General features: G+C 40.9%; 1 protein-coding gene across 5 annotated transcripts in view; it reads right to left on the bottom strand.

Moving 5' to 3' along the window:
* Window positions 1–488: 488 nt before the first annotated feature.
* Window positions 489–16,351, bottom strand: part of trim2a (tripartite motif containing 2a) — a 42,879-nt gene continuing 27,016 nt past the window's right edge. For 3 of the 5 annotated variants that reach the window (XM_050044396.1, XM_050044395.1, XM_050044397.1), the window contains exons 2-12: window positions 15,686–15,864; window positions 12,563–12,800; window positions 10,861–11,012; window positions 10,564–10,744; window positions 6,064–6,787; window positions 5,833–5,936; window positions 5,434–5,601; window positions 4,431–4,611; window positions 3,942–4,012; window positions 3,480–3,620; window positions 489–2,082 (exon numbers count right to left, since the gene is read on the bottom strand). In XM_050044396.1, the coding sequence (XP_049900353.1) occupies window positions 1,930–2,082; window positions 3,480–3,620; window positions 3,942–4,012; window positions 4,431–4,611; window positions 5,434–5,601; window positions 5,833–5,936; window positions 6,064–6,787; window positions 10,564–10,744; window positions 10,861–11,012; window positions 12,563–12,800; window positions 15,686–15,819 (2,247 nt within the window). In that variant the 5' untranslated portion in view covers window positions 15,820–15,864 and the 3' untranslated portion in view covers window positions 489–1,929. Of the gene's footprint in view, window positions 2,083–3,479; window positions 3,621–3,941; window positions 4,013–4,430; window positions 4,612–5,433; window positions 5,602–5,832; window positions 5,937–6,063; window positions 6,788–10,563; window positions 10,745–10,860; window positions 11,013–12,562; window positions 12,898–15,685; window positions 15,865–16,351 lie in introns of those variants that run through there. The other 2 variants (XM_050044399.1, XM_050044400.1) reach the window with 2 other exon arrangements.

Raw genomic sequence — 16,351 nt, 5'->3', positions numbered from 1 at the left:
ATTTTGAAAAGCTACTTATCACGTTGATTATTTATGCTGCAACGTCACATGTCGAGTGCACTTTAGAAAAATGTTTGTTTGCTACCGTTTGGGGCCGTTAGTGTAGTGTTCGCTGCAGTCGTCATATAATTCCCGACTGTATTGAAGGCAGCATTACTTTGACTACAGCTTATGATTTCCTGACGCCCTCTGCTGTCTAATAACATACAATGTTCAAATAAGGACAGGAATCAATAATAAAAAGGTCCTTAGTGTCATTAATTTCTGCATGAGACACATGAAAATAAAAACACTGATCAATCATCTCTACAGGGAGAATAAAAACACCTGTGATACCTAAGAGATATTTAGAACTATGAACATGCAGATTACATTTCTAACATGATTTGTATCAGTTTTCAAACAGATAGATACTATTATGCTAAATGCAGCTTATTACAACACACAGAAAGTTCGCCACAAAATCAGATACACAACACAACACAATATTCTTTCCTATGGGCACTTTAATTCCATTTGGCATTACAAATATAAACAAGACAATGGAAAACAAATAATTTACTAGGATTGTGTAGAAAATCGATGACCAAATTGCTGAAAACTGTGTGCTTGGAGACAAATGAATTTTGACTAAGGCTTTCTAAGAGGAGCACAGTGCTTTTTTTTTTACAACACACAACTCAACTGTTCAACTACATATTGCATTTTTTTGAGGATAGACAATTTGTTTTTAGTAAAATACAACTTATTAGTAGTCCTACAGATTTCTTTGAAAGACATAAGAGCACATGACAAGGAGTGAAGGTGATCGCAGCTCCGTGTCTGACTTTTGATTCACCCTGCACTGCAGCATGATGAACAAACCTTTTCACTGATGAGTTTATTTCCACCATTTCTGCTGTTAATTCAAATTCTACAACTAGTTTTAAGATGTTTGCACATAATCACAGCAGATTTGTAAGACAACATATCAAGTGGCTTTTGTTTTTGTTTTTTACCTTAATTGATAACAACACACACATACACACAATCACACTTGTCTTGCACACACAAACACACTGTTTTGTTTGTAAAAACCAATTCAGGAGAAGTTATCTGCATACTGTGATAACCACGTGTGTGTTTATTTAAAATGATGACAAATTAGATCGACTAGTCATTTCCACACAGAGATAGAAGTATTGTAATTGAAACGGTTTTTCCATTTAAAGTTTATTTTGGTGGTTTTGTTAAGTGTCAGCTTAAAACATTAATATATTGTGCACAATAGTTTTTCTGGTGTTTATTAGTAAAAACATGCACAGAGATGCCTAATCATGCTCTAAAATACCCTGCTACCTACAGTAGGTGGAATATTTTCTTTTATAGTGAACAGGCAAAATGTGAGGACTCTTGAGAGCGTTTAACAGGAAGCTGCAGTCACTGGAGCTATAAATAGAATCCCCATTCATTTTCAGGTGACTAAGGTACGTCTTTACTTTAATTTAAATCTCACTTAACACAGTGTCCAACCAGTATGTTTAGAAACAAGTGCATTTTCCAGTTCTCCTGCCATGTCACAGCAAATCAAATATCTAACATATTTACAATACTAAAGTTTTATTTTTCAAATCGGTGTGATTCAGATGGAATGTGAACAAGGTTATGAATGCACCAATCAGTGGCAGCCGCCAGTGAGTATCACACATCCTCTCACTTCATTCAAACCACAAATTATTCCCTCTGTTGTTTCTTCAGCGTCTGAGGTCAAACAGAATGTCACAGTCAAACAGATGGCACAACGACAGCATGATTCAAGGAGGAATGGGTGAGTAGATGAGTGCAAATCTGCCGGTCGCTCCATACTAATGAGTGCATGTGTCTCTGTGTACGTGTGTGTCTGTGTGTGTGTATATACACTGTACAGTTTTGTGCGCTGAGAGAGAGGGGCTACTGCAGGTAGCGGTAGACTTTGAAGCAGTGGTTGCCAGAATCTGCAACCACAACATGTCCATCAGAGGTGAGAGCCAGTCCCTGCGGGCCGTACAGCGGGTCTGCTGATGTGTTGATGTAAGACAGGAACGAACCGCTGCCATCAAACACCTGAGAAAGACAGAGAGAGAGATTCAATATAGCACATATGAAGAAATCACAACAAAGTTTTTAACAAAACATTTACATAACTCCAAGATTTTGATTCAAACCCTGACCAGACTAAAATGCAACATCACTAAAATAGTGTCAGCGCCATATCCTCCTGAGACCCGAACTTTTGTTTGGTTTGCATTTCTAATTCCTACTAGCACTTTGGCATTAGTAGGTTCTGATAAGCTAAAAAAAAAAATTACACACTCTTAATGTCTCAAACAAGCTGATGATAAATTCCCAGTGCCTTCAAACAAGTACTTCCTAATTAACAGTGTCTTAGCTTGTTACTATTGCTAAAATTGGTAAAAAAAAATTGTCATATCAAACCACAAACATTATTAATCATAAATAAACAAGTTTCAACCATAAAATGTGATCAGGTTTTGGACCTTGTCCACTTATGTGTCGGGATCGGCTGCAGACTGACTTGGCAGAGATGGCTGCCATCTTGTTTTTACATGGATTAATGTATTGTGTTCTCACTACCACTGGATTAAAAATGTATAACTGACAATATATATGATACAATGATGTAGTGTTGCACAGTATACCGGTACTAAAATTCCAACTAAGTATTCCAAACGGTACTATACTGCATTTGGAAAATACCAGTACTTTGAAATTGATTCAATTCATTAATTTAGTTAATTTATTTTACTCATTTATGCACACAAACACCTTCCTTGTTCCTACTGGAGCACAGATTGCACAAGTGGTGTGTATGACAACACCTGTATCAACATCCGCAGCTGGCGTACGTGAAAAAAGACAAGAGAAAGTCTGAATTGCAAAGGGAGACAACACGAGACAACACAAACTTGGTGAAACATTTGAGCAACCAAACTGTGACATCCGTACCGAGGTACTTACCAAACCATGATTTTTTGGTACAGTTACACCCGTACTATTTATTGTTCTAAAGGTTTGTATCCAAAAGGACTTTTCCATAGGAAAAAGTACCGAAAAGTATCGAAATTCATATTGGTATCGGTACCGAAACAAAGATTTTGGTATCGTGACAACACTACAATGATGTAAACAGGCAGGTAGGAGGTATAAGTTATAAAAATAGTAAGAGAGAGCACAAAAACAGTAGTGTTCCCTGATTCAGTCATTCTGTGTTTATTGCCTGTATGGCACAGGGAATAAAGGACTTCTTATATATGTTCCAACTGGTTCTTGGGACCCTAAATCGACGCCCAGACAGGAGCAGCTCAAATTAGCCATGAAGAAATAGAAATTAGCCATAAAGACATAAAGTGAAACCCTGTACGTCCTGAAACTGTGAATGCAGCAGCGCTAAAAGTCTTAGTTGTTGCTTGACTCTTTAAGGTGAGAGTTCTTGTACTGACCTGTATCCTGCTGTTGCCCCAGTCTGCAACTATGATGTTTCCATTGACATCCACTGCCACTCCTGTGGGGGCGTTGAACTGGCCGTTGCCCTCGCCGTTAGAACCAAACTTCAACAAGAACTCTCCTTCTGTGTTGAACACCTACAAGTTGGTTTTCAAGGGAAAGTAGCATGGAGACAGTAATCTAAAATTACTGGGAAACAGTGAGGCTAAAACAGTAAACAAAATACATGAGTAATACATCAACTACAGAATGGATTTAATAATAAAAATGAGATGATCAGGCGCTTAGTGGGGGAAAACTCCCAAGACTTTACGATAGAGGAAAGAAAAATGTCTACCAGAGACTATCAATCAAGCCTCCGTTTTTAGGACTAAAATCTGGACTACACATCCTTTTTCTCTTACAACTAGACCTTGTATACCTGTAAAACACTTCCACCGCTCTGCTACTGCACCTACCTTGACTGAGTGGTTGTGGAAATCTGTCACAATGATTTCATTGTTGTTGTTGACAGCAGCAAAGTGAGGCCCTTAAAAAAGACAGACAGCAAAGTCTCAGATATATGCCGTTTTGTCATAAATGAAACAGCAGCAGTTCGGTTTAGAAAACAACCTCATGACATATGTTTTTAGAAGACATGCAATTTAATAAGTTGCCAAATGAATTTAATGACAAAACAAAATTGTTAAAACTTATTTAGACCATGATCGGTGGCACTACATGCTGTTTTTAGGACAGTTGAGTTATTATTCTGTGTAATAACCCTTTAAGTCTGCCATATTTTTTAACAGAACTTCTGTCTAAACAATATATATATAAATAAAAACATAATCAGAAGTGAAGGATGATGGGATCTTGATGGCTCCTGGTTTGACATTCGTCCTCATTCCACATGCAGGTGTGAGCTGGTCGGAGAAAGACTGTAGGAGGGGCAGTGCACATATTACCATTGAGTGTACCTGCAAACTGCCTGTCGCCGTTGCCACGGTTACCGAACTTGGTGACCAGCTTGCCGTTGAGCTGGAAGATAAAGACGCAGCAGGCCTTGTTGTCCACCACGATGATGTGGCCGTTCCTGTCCACCGACACGCCTTTAGGGCCCATCAGCTTCCCTGAGCCGATCTTGTTCTGGAGTCACAGAGTTTACATGTCTCAAGTTTTAATCACATATTTCATAAATTTAGACAAACAGCAGTATAAGTAAAAATCAGAGTAAATGTATATTATACCAGTTTGTTGTATCAGTCTTGCCTCATGCTCACAGGATTGTCATTCCTGTTTTCTAAACATACAGAGCCCCTTTAAAAACTGTTTTACAAGTGACTTAGTTAGCAATGTGCAAAACTAAATATCCCACACACACTACAGATAGACAGACAGAGATAGTGTGGGAAATAGTTCTGTTACAGTGATTGAGAGAAGGGTTGTATTCAGTGAATAAACCACAGGATGACCTAACTGGAACATGTTAGTATCTTATGGTCTGCGGTTGCAACCCTGCTGTAACTGTAAGTAGGAAAATAACACAACTTCTATCAAAGCATCCAAAGCACGAGGCTAAAACTGTTCACAATCAAATCTGCACTTTCTTTAGTAATTCAGCATCAGTGTGTCTGTGAAAGAGACTTGAGGGGGAAGTGAAAATCTGCACATGTGCATCTCTTAATCCTCCAGACACTGGCCAATGAGGTGTGAAAATTGCAAATGACTCAGAGATGTTAATCAGGGCGGGGCATGTACAGTCATGCACCTGTTTTCTGTTTGAATTATTGAAAAAGTCTAATTCAAAAGAGTCATTGTGAAAAGGTACAGAGGGTGAACGGAAAACTTCTGTGGTTATATCTCTGCTATTATTGTTCTTCCTTTGGTAAAACACCAACATGGAGACGAGGGGTGCACAGTTCAGATCAAGTGTAGTTATTTTGATCTTCTAACTCTATATCACCTTACCTTAAACTTTCCTTCACTTGAGAAGATGCTGACCCACTTGTTGTCGTAGTCTGCAATGATGATGTCACCATTTGGGTGGATGGCCACCCCCGTCGGTCGCTGCAGTTGACCCGGAGTCCTGCCTCGCACGCCAAAGCGGCTTTTGAACTGGCCATCGTTGGAGAAAATCTGCATCACACAAAACATGTTGAAGATGTAAAAATAAAAAATGGATTTTAAATGCATCTATTTGGTGTCGAGCTCTTTCAACTAACAAGGCTCTACAAGAGAATACTGCATACACCAGGGAGGTCCAAACATTTTATAGTGCTCTACCAAAGAGCTCCCCCTACACCCTCTAACATATGGCTCTGTCTGAAGGCTGAGAGCAGCATCTTGAGCACAGGAAGTGATGTTTACCTGGACACACTGGTTGTTGCTGTCTGCTATCAGGACCTTTCCCAGAGAAGAGGCAGCCACTCCCTGCAGATTAGTGAACTCTCCTTTGTTTCTTCCCTTTGTGCCTAAAAAAAACATGAGATATATTAGTAGACTGAATCAGGACACTGACATGGAGTGGCGCATAAACGTGTCACTTTTCTCTCCGACATTAACCACATCATCTAAGCTGCCGGTCTGCAGCTTTCTTACCGATCCTGAAGATGAGGTCGTCCTCGATTGGGTTCTCTTTCCTCCTCCCTGTGCTGTACATACTGGCCGGCCTCTTGATGGCCTTCTGCTTGATGTGACCACTGCCCGGAGACTTCAGCCTCTTCTTGATGCCGTCTGAAGTTGGTGACACATCTATGGATTTGGTGGCCTTTATCTTAAAGGGGCTTCCTTTGATATGTTGGTCATACAGACGCAGTGATAAACTAAAAGTCCCCTCTTTAGGAGCTGAGAACAGGTACTCGTAAGTGCCATTCTTGTTGTCCAGTATCTCCCCTTCACCTTTGCTACCGTCAGATGAGGACATGTCAGCTGTGATGACTGCGTTGCCCATCTTACACAGCTCTCCATCTTTGTCCTTAGTGGTTATGGTGATGGACGTGGGGACCCCCACCACACAGTGTCGTAACCCTTCACCTGTGGCCACAGTCTCAGAGGCCACGGCGTTAGTCGTTAAAATAGTGCCCAGGTTGTGGATGGACTTCTTTAGTCCCTCTGTCTCCACGAGGAAGTCCAGCTGGTCATTCTCCCCGGGCTGCAGAGGAAGCTCCTGGCTGGCCAGCTCAATGAGACGCTCGCTCATCTGTTTCTTCACCAGCAGCACCTCGGCCTCGGTGCCATGGCTCAGGGCCTGTTCAGTGAAGTTACAGCTGCTGTTGATGCCCTCCTGGCCCTGCAGCAGGCTGTCCAGCTGGGCTTGGAGCACCTAGTACACACATACACACACCAGGGGCCAGCAGGGTTAGCTTGTGGTTGTCCCACCACAACTAAAAACAGACAAACCCACCACAGAGAAAAAAGAATTCCCCTATGTGATCAACAACTGTATGAAAATACAGTACAACTGCTGACTTTCCACCGTTACAGGAATAGGATCTGAGCTCATTTGGTACATGTTGGCCTACATTCTCGTGATTCTGCATGTAGAAACAAACAGATGACTATCACATCATCCTTTGTTGACTTGCAGAGATCTGTCTGTGAAATTACTGTTGCAGACACTGGTGCAGTTTACATATAAATACATGTGCAAAGTAACTTATTCACTGATGATCCACTGAGTGTTCATTTATTATATTACCTAATTTAATTGCTGACGTCCCAATCAGGGTTGGAAATTAACTTTTTTTTGTCCACCTGCCACTGTGGCTGGTGGATTACAAAATCTATCAGCTACTCAATAGATTACTATTGTTTTTGTTCTGTTTTTGCACTTTTTGACTGATGAGTGAAACAAATCTAACAGCCGCCTGCATATTTTACCGGCTGGTGCAAATTTTACAACCCTGGTCTGTATGTCGAACAGCAGGAATTCATGATACACACTGCAGTAATTCATGCATTAAAGGTCTCGTTTAATAATAATATAATAATATTTATTTGTATAGCACTTATCTAAATGAGGTTACAAAGTTCTTCACAAAGTGCATGAAAATAAGACAACAAAACAATACAAAGTAAATAAAAAACAAAAGTTACAAGTCAGGCATTAAAAGGGAAAGCTTTCCTATAAAAATATGTTTTAAGCAACTATTTAAAAACAGGTAATGTGCTAGTGAGCCTGATCTCCTCAGGCAGAGAATTCTAGAGCCCCGGGGCCTTGACGGCAAAAGTCTGGTCACCTCTAGTTACCAGCCTTGATCTAAGGTCACGACTTGGAGCGTAGGTAGTCAGAAGCTCAGCTATATGACTATGTTGAGCTTTAAAAGTTATTAAATTAATCTTAAAATCAATTCCGAAGTTAACGGGCAACCAATGGAGGGAGGCGAGAATTGGGGTGATATGTGACCTACGATTTGTCCCAGTTAAAACACGAGCTGCAGCATTTTGTATTAGTTGAAGCCAAGCTACTGAAGATTTACTGAGGCACGTAAACAATGCATTGCAGTAGTTCAGATGCGAGAAAACAAAAGCATGAGTAAGCTTTTCTAAGTCAGAAAAGGACACAGCTGATTTGATTTTGGTGATATTTCTTAGTTGGAAGTAGCAGGATTTAATGAGTTCAATTGCGAATAAAAAAATAATGATGCCTTAATTTCTAAATTTCTAGTGTGTAAGATTTAGGGGCATCTAGCCAACTGAAACTTCTTCCTTGTGCCAAGCATGTAGGAGAGTTATGGTGGCAGAGGAAAAAACATGAAAATTTGGAGCCCGTGTTTGGTTTGTCCTTTCTTGGCTACATTAGAAACAACATGGCGGACTCCATAGAAGAGGACCTGCTCCGTATGTAGATATAAACAGCTCATTTTAAGTTAACAAAAACACAACTATTTCTATTTTCAGGTGGATATAAACTAATGAAAACATAGTTATGAATATTATATTCAATTTCTTACATTTCAATTTCAATTTCAATTTCTTTTCAATATTATAGTCATGAATTACTTAAGGCTATGTTTTGTAACATAAGAAAGTGTTACCATTTTAGCTTATAACAAACTAGCAAGTCACATTTAGATCATTATATCTCTCAGTATTCTATACTTTGAGGAGCAATAAAACAAGTCATTTGTTGCTATTGCACCTTAAGCAGATCCTCACTGCTCCTCTTTATTACTGTGACATCACCACACACTCATTAAAGCACCAAGACAGACTCACCCGCATCTGACAATCACACTCCTCTTCTTCTCCAACATAAGAGGCCATGAAGCCATTTATCTCAGACTGGAGTCAAATCTTTCATCCAAACACCGTCTACAATCTCTTTCTCTTTATACTCATTTACTCTCTGAAGCTCTGAAAACTGACGTACTGTCCTTACACACTGTAAGAATAAAGCTTCATAGTAAGAGATGTTTACAGCTTGAGGAGCAGAGCTGTATGGTGTTCCCTCTCTGCACATGACACACCCTAAGTCTACATACAGCACAGTACAGTGGCTCCATCTAGCTACCAGCAGCCACACAGCTCAAAGTCACATATCTGACTTTCCCCTGGGCTCCAGTGTTTGGACTGCGCACCAGCCAGTGAATTGTAAATCATTAGCAGCCCATGTGATGAAGCTCCCTGAGGGGGCGGCAGAAGGCTCTCAGCCAGATTGGCTGATTGGCTGTCTGGATTTGGGTGGTGCAACAGCCTCACCCGACCCCCCTCTTTCTGCCTGTTAATCACCTGCCAGACCAGCTGAGCCCCTGACACACATAAGCAACAACAGCCTGAGGAGTAGTCTGTGATAAATGCTGTCCAAAAATAGATTATAATTTGGACAATGGTTATTTTAATTGTTGCTTTCTGTATTATTTAACTTAAATTATATACTCAAAAATCTCCTCATAAGAACAAATCAGAGCTTCCAGGTAATACAGTCCATTGAAGAGGTGGACAAAGACTGCAAGGTGCTTCACACTGATAAAAAATAGATTTACCGCCTCATTTCTCTTACAGTTTACATCCATGTCTGTGAAAACATGAAGGCTTCAAACACATCTTCAACCTGGCAGCACAGATGATCTTTACAATCAGCAGTTTCAAGATTAATGTCACCATTTTAGTATCTGACCAAATATCTTCCCTTATGTTCCTTAATGGCCAAAAAGTGTTTTTGCAGAACATCATGAGGTCACAGTGAAGCTGACCTTTGACCTTTTGGATATAAAATGTCAGCACTTCATAATTCTATCCTATTGTAACTGCAGTCACTGCACACATTATGTTTTGGTTATTTTATTTACTTTAGTCACCATTCTAATTTATGTGTCATAGAATGCTGTGGAAAGATAAATATTTAAGCAGGAATAATTTCACATTTTTATTTTTGACTTATAGATTTAATTTGTATTACTACATACAGAAATTATTCCTTTATCATTCATGACATTTCAACTATTATTTTGTTTATATATTTTCATGTGTACCTTTAAGTTACTACTTTATGTCTCCTTAGCCTCAAGTGAGGGTAACTACAGTTCCTATCTGACATTGTTTTGAGCGGGACAGGTGTTACTGTAACAGACCCAGGTTAACTTATGTTGCAGTTGAGTTAGAGGAAGGCTGGACGTACCAGCCGTATGTTAGTGTGAATTAAAGAAGTTAAAAAAGGGAAATTGTTGCCCGCTTATTACCCACAAACCAGAGGGACTGGAGAATGCTACCGAACAACAAAGTGGTGCTACACTTTTAGACATTTTTGTGAAATTTTGTCATAATTAGAGGAAGAATGCCTGAGTTATGGCCAAAACATGTTTTGTGAGGTCATAGTGACCTTGACCTTTGACTTTCAACCACTAAATTTGAATCAGTTCTTTCTTGAGTCCACGTGGATGTTTGTGCCAAATTTGAGAAAATTCCCTCAAGGTGTTCTTGAGATATCGCATTCACTCGAATAGGACGGACGGACAACCCAAAAACGTAATGCCTCAAAACTTAAACAACACTCATCATTATTGTGACCAAAGTCTGAAGCAAACATCCCAGTAAAACACTGAAGCTACACTCTGCATGTGTCAGCTGATCACTATCTGTCAGAACACATTTATTTACCTTCTGCTTGAGGCCATAGTTGACTTCCAGCTCCATCAGTAAAACGCTCTTGCGGACATTCAGAGTCTTCTGCAGCTCATCAAAGGTTGTGTGGATGTCGTCCTCAATGGAGCTCTTTTGACTGGTCAGCTGCTGCAGGATCTCTGACAGTGTCTGCAGGGCTGAGTCGATCTCTGGCAACCTGGGAGCGGCAGAGGGACCGGAGAAATGAGGACATTTTTCAGACAATGAGTCAGCAGTCATATGACACAGCACGTACATAAATGAGGACAGCATTTCTTCTAGACAATGTTGTACCTCTTCTTGACAGAGTCCAGCTGGTCCTGTAACGAGGCCTTGTGTTGTTCCACTACGTCTTTGAGAGGCACAGTCGGGTGTTCTCCATGTTCGCCACTGGTGCACTCCTGACACATGGCAGTCTCACACGGAGGACAGTAAAACTCCATGACCTAAGCAACAGGAAAAAGTACATTAGACTTAAATATAGGGTTGAGGCTTAGAACAACATGTTTTAGCCACATTTGCAGTTTGGCTGACAGCAGCTTTGGTCGCTCTATCACTTTGATCCAGACTAAAATATCTGGATTGAACCATGAATTGTTGAACAGACACTCATTTTTTCCCAGAGGATGAAGCCCACTGACTTTGATGATTGCCTGACTTTTCCTCTGGCGCCACCAGCAGGTTGACATTTTTGGTTCCCCATGAGATGAATTCTAAAAACGCTGGTGACCCTTTCTTGTAGCACCATCTTCAAATTTTGTGTCCAATACTTTGGTCTTTAACCAAATCCATGCAAAACTGATGAAGTTCCCATTTGGCTCAGCTGTAATTTGTTTTTAGTGTTTTTTTCAGTTTTTATTTTGTTTTAATTATTAGCAGATATATGCATGCTAACATGCTAATCTCAAATGGTGAACATGGTAAACAAACACTAGACCTGCTAAACATTTGCGTGTTAGCATTGTCATTGTAAGCATGTTAATGTGCTGTTAGCATTTAGTTTAAAGCACCACTGTGCCTATGTACCGGCTGCTCAGTGGCACATGATGCCAGAAAAGCTTGACTGCCAAAAAATGAAATTATAGTTCTTCCGTATCATGGAGCCCATAGAGCAAGTGCATTAGAGACAGCTGCCAAGCGGCTAACTTTCAGTTTAGCGCTCCGCTAGCTCGAATGCGGATAAAATGATTTAGCTGTATGGCATTTCTAGACTTTTGAAATGTTTTCGGACTACATGGATCAAATGCTGATACTAAAACAAGTCATTTTGTAGTAGTTAGGATGCGCAAAGAAGTATATCTACAGATTTACAGACGTCTCTTTCACAGTAAGTCTATGTGAAAAAGTCTTTATAGGCTCAATGGCATCATGTGACGGACCTGAAAGTTGTAATTCCACATTTGGCCACTAAGTAAAATTGGCTTCAAAGCCCAGCACTGTTCCTTAGGACTTACAGCTAGCTTGAATGATTTGATCATGCGGCTCTTCTAGACTTTTGAAATGTAACTGGACTTTATGGAAATTCTGATAGTAGAATTTCAGAGCCCAGCCTCACAGAGCCCCTAGCTAGATGTACACTCTTAATTGTGTTTATTTTTTTATATTTACATCGTTGTTTTGGGTTTTTTTCACAGACAGCTATAATCTAATATCAAAAATCAAAACTGAAAAGATGTCACCAATGAACTTGATATCAAAGCTGTCCATTTTCCATTCTTTAACAGTTTTCTTAGACAACAGTTATTTATTACAAAATGCTGTGCTAGCATGTTTAAACGTCCTGTCATAGATAATGAAGAACAATTTGTGTTCTGCTAGAAACCTCAAAAAGCCTATAAACCTGTGCACTACACAAACAACAGCTGGGTGTTCAGATGTTTTGGTTTATAGATCTGAACTTCATTAGGTATAACTAACTTTTGTGTGTGTGAGAGAGAGGAGGTCAAATGAAACGACAGAAACAGACAGACACACAGACAGTGTGTATGACTCTTACGTTGCCTCCATGGTTGGGGCAGGAGAGCAGCTGGCCTGTAGCCACGGTGGTGATGTTGTTGAGAGCGGCGGCCTCCTGGCTGCAGCTGTCCGGCGCCCGCTGCAGCACGTCCATCAGGTTGGTGATGAAGAAGTTATTCTGCAATGCCGCCACACCCTTCTCCGGCAGGATCGAGGTCTGGCGGCACACGGGGCACGACAGTGTGAGGCTGTGGGCAGGGATGTAATTCTGCAGGCACCTGGAGGAGGAGACCAGGAGGGGACGTTAAGGAGTGGGAGCATCCTGTGAGAGAAACAGTCTGGAGAGAGGCGTGGGTGGTGTACAGTGTGCATGTGCTGCATTGAGGAGACATAGGAGAGAGAAATGATTCAACTGTATACTGTACAAACTGAGGACTGATTTAGGCTACAATAGATTCAAAGTTATAAGTCCCTACAGCAAGTTTTATCTGTGTTTACTGATCTTTTTGTAGATGAGGAAGTCCCTTATTTCCTCAAGAGTGACCTGGTCAGAATCGCAGCACTGCTTTTTTCTAAGTTATCATTTTATTCAACCACCCTTAGATGGAAACACGTTCAACAAACACTACAATGCACCTTTTTATTATCAGTTATTTGACCTGAAACGTGAATGAACTCTGGTAAAAATGACTTTGATGCCATCTAGTGGTGAAAGTATTTACATGCCACAAGGGTTTTACAATACATCACTACAAACTGAGTTACTTACAGTAGTGGAAAGCAGCTGAGTACATTTACATGAGTACTGCACTTCAGTACAGTTTTGAGGTACTTGTACTTTACTTGAGTCCTTCCATTTTCAGCTACTTTTGAATACTACTCCACCACAGTTTGGGAGCAAATACTGTATTTTTTATTGCACTATATTTATTTGATTTGATTAAGCAATAAGGAATACTTTTACTTTTGGTACTTTGAGGCATATTATGATGCCACTACTTTTGTACTTGTACTTAACTGTTGATCTTTTGCTTGTAACAGAGTATTTATACATTGTGGTATTTCAGCTTTTACTTAAAGGTCTAATACGTAGGCCTTAGTGGCCTCTTTGAGGTTGAACGATGCTGCGCTTTAGCCAATCACAATGGAAGGGGCGGGGACGAGACGTGCAGGTGTCCCCAGGAAATGTGTACCTACAGGAACAGCAAGCTCCGCATCCATGGCGACCACTCCACCCAAAACGCCGTCTCGCCAACGTGAAAAACATGAACAGCAGCACATCTTACAAGCATTGTGCATCCACCAGCACACCTTCCACTCCTCACGACAGGAAATAAAGGGCATTAGCGGCAACGTTTTTACCGCCGTTTGGTTCGAGTTGCAGGTAGGAGTGTAACACTGGGGGCACTGCCGGAAGTGAAGGGGGTGAGCGATCCCCGAGCAAGGCTATTCAAGAGAAGGCTAAGACACGGGGTCAAACATGGGGGGATTGCACATGCGCAGTAAAATCTGGTCTGCACTTCCTCAAAGGCTCAGTAGATGGCGTGAGACCGCGGAATAAAGGGGATGTGCATGCATGTCATTTTCACAGCTTATTACTGGACTGTCACTGGTGGCCTGCGTTGTGGGTGAGAATGACAGAGATGCAATTCCGACAACTTCAGGCAGCCGCCGTCCAAAAGTCCAAGCAGACCGCACCAAGCGCACTCCTTGATCGCCTGAGCGGATCCTGCACTTTTTATCTAGCGCCCCTGCTGTCAACCTCCAGCATCGCAGCTCAAGTTACACTGTGCATGTGCAATCCCCCCATGTTTGACCCCGTGTCTCAGCCTTCTCTTGAATAGTCTTGTCCCCGAGGCCCCTGCACTTCCGTTAGTCGAAAAACTACGGGCAGTGCCTCCAGAGGTAAAGGAAGAATTTTTTTTTGTTGTCGTTTGTTGTTTTTTTTACCGATGGATTTCCAGATTGGGTGACTATAAACTAATGAAAACATAGCTGTGAATATTATATGTAATTTCTGCCTGTATATCCCCCTAGATCCTACACACTGGACCTTTAAATACAGATCTGAGCACTTCTTCCACCTCTGGTTACTTACTTATTAATTTATCATCTTCACCTGCACAGTCTGGTACAATCAAATACATTGTCCCTGCCATAAATCCATCTTATAATAATGACACTGTGTCAGAGAGGGTTGGACACGACAATATTTAGAAACACTTTCTGTATTCTTTCACTTTCTCTTATGTTAATGGAGGAGAAAAACAGTAGAAACACCTTCCTGTATAATATAACACCACCACTACTACCACCATTATAAGCTCCACAGATCTATAGCAGACGTGTTGTATTGGGCTGCATTATTGTATATAATGTACTTAAGAAAGTCACTGTAGAGCAGCATTACATTAGTGAGCAGTGGTCACAAATGCACAGACCACACAAAGCATCATGGTGGCTGTGGTCAGAAATAAAGCAGAGGAAGCTTCAGGTCAGTGCCAAAATGCCTTTCTGCCATTGAGGATTTAGCACTGTGTTACAGTTTATACATTCATTCAGGTGCTCTTTGACTATTATGGAATATGGTTAAATATAGTTGCTATCTGGCAGATAAGAAAAAAATCAAAGCCAAACCAGACAAAAGATCCACGATGCAAAATGTGATCTGTTCAGATATATATATATCAGACATTTATTAGTGAAACAGATATACCAGGAGAGAAGTTTCTGTATTGTTTAATCTGACATCTTAATGACTCTGCGAAAGCAACCAGAGTAAAAAGGGACAGACAGGCACCGTCCACAGTTTGTCTCTTGTGTCAGAAACAAAGGCTGGTTGTCACAGAGGATGGCACCAACACACCCAAGTCAACAGCAGAGACGCATCTCATGTGAAACAATACTCACATTTACAAAGCGCTGCACTACTGAGAAAATATTATTACTGCATCTCCCACTTTCTGCCACAGCATCACTTTCATGCTGAAAACATGCAAACTGTGCATTTAAATTCAGGACAAAATACACTTTTGTTCACTCTTCGTTTGCACATTCAAACTTCAACACACACACACACGCACGCACACACACATCCCTGTCCAGTATACAAAGTTCACAGGATTAAAACATAAGACAGAAACATCATGGTGACTCCACTCACCTCTCACAGAAGGTGTGTAGGCAGGGCAATACTTTAGGGTTTTCGTAGCGGTCCAGACATATGCTGCAGATCAAGAACTGCTTGTCAATCTGGCGGACGACAGGGCTGGGAATAGTGGAGCCTTCACTGGCCATCCTAAAACTCTGACATAGGAGTCCCTCTTCCTCTTACCCTGCACCCTGCAGGGAGAAACAAAGCAAAAAGACACCACATGTGATCAAACGTTGCAGTGATGACCCGTGGAGGCGAATGGAAATCTGCGGGTTGTAAAAATCAGAGTTTAAAGCAGAATGCCTTCATCTTTCGAACCCCTCGCTGAGAGAGGAAATGCACAAACAGACACACCAACCAGCGTCTTTGGCTTCAGGCTTTAACTCAAACTCATAAATACAGATATATTAAAATTAGGGACATCCCTTTAATCAGCAGGTCACCAAGACAAAACAAACTACAAGATGGTTTTCCTTTTGCTCAGAGGAATAAACTTATCAGTCAGAGGGACAAACAGCCCGGGAACAGTAACTACATCTGAGAGGTCAAACAGAGGTCATGGCTTCAACAACAAGTGTTAGCAAAAATGCCAAACTAACTGAGAATCTGAACATTCACAGTATTGTGGAATAAAGTTTTAGAGCTCTAAAAAAAAGATATAAAGAATAATTTCTT

Source organism: Epinephelus moara, chromosome 5 (assembly GCF_006386435.1).
Source record: "Epinephelus moara isolate mb chromosome 5, YSFRI_EMoa_1.0, whole genome shotgun sequence".
Taxonomy (NCBI): Eukaryota; Metazoa; Chordata; class Actinopteri; order Perciformes; family Serranidae; genus Epinephelus; species Epinephelus moara.
The sequence above is the reverse complement of the archived record's forward strand: the minus strand, read 5'-3'. Positions and strand labels throughout refer to the sequence as shown.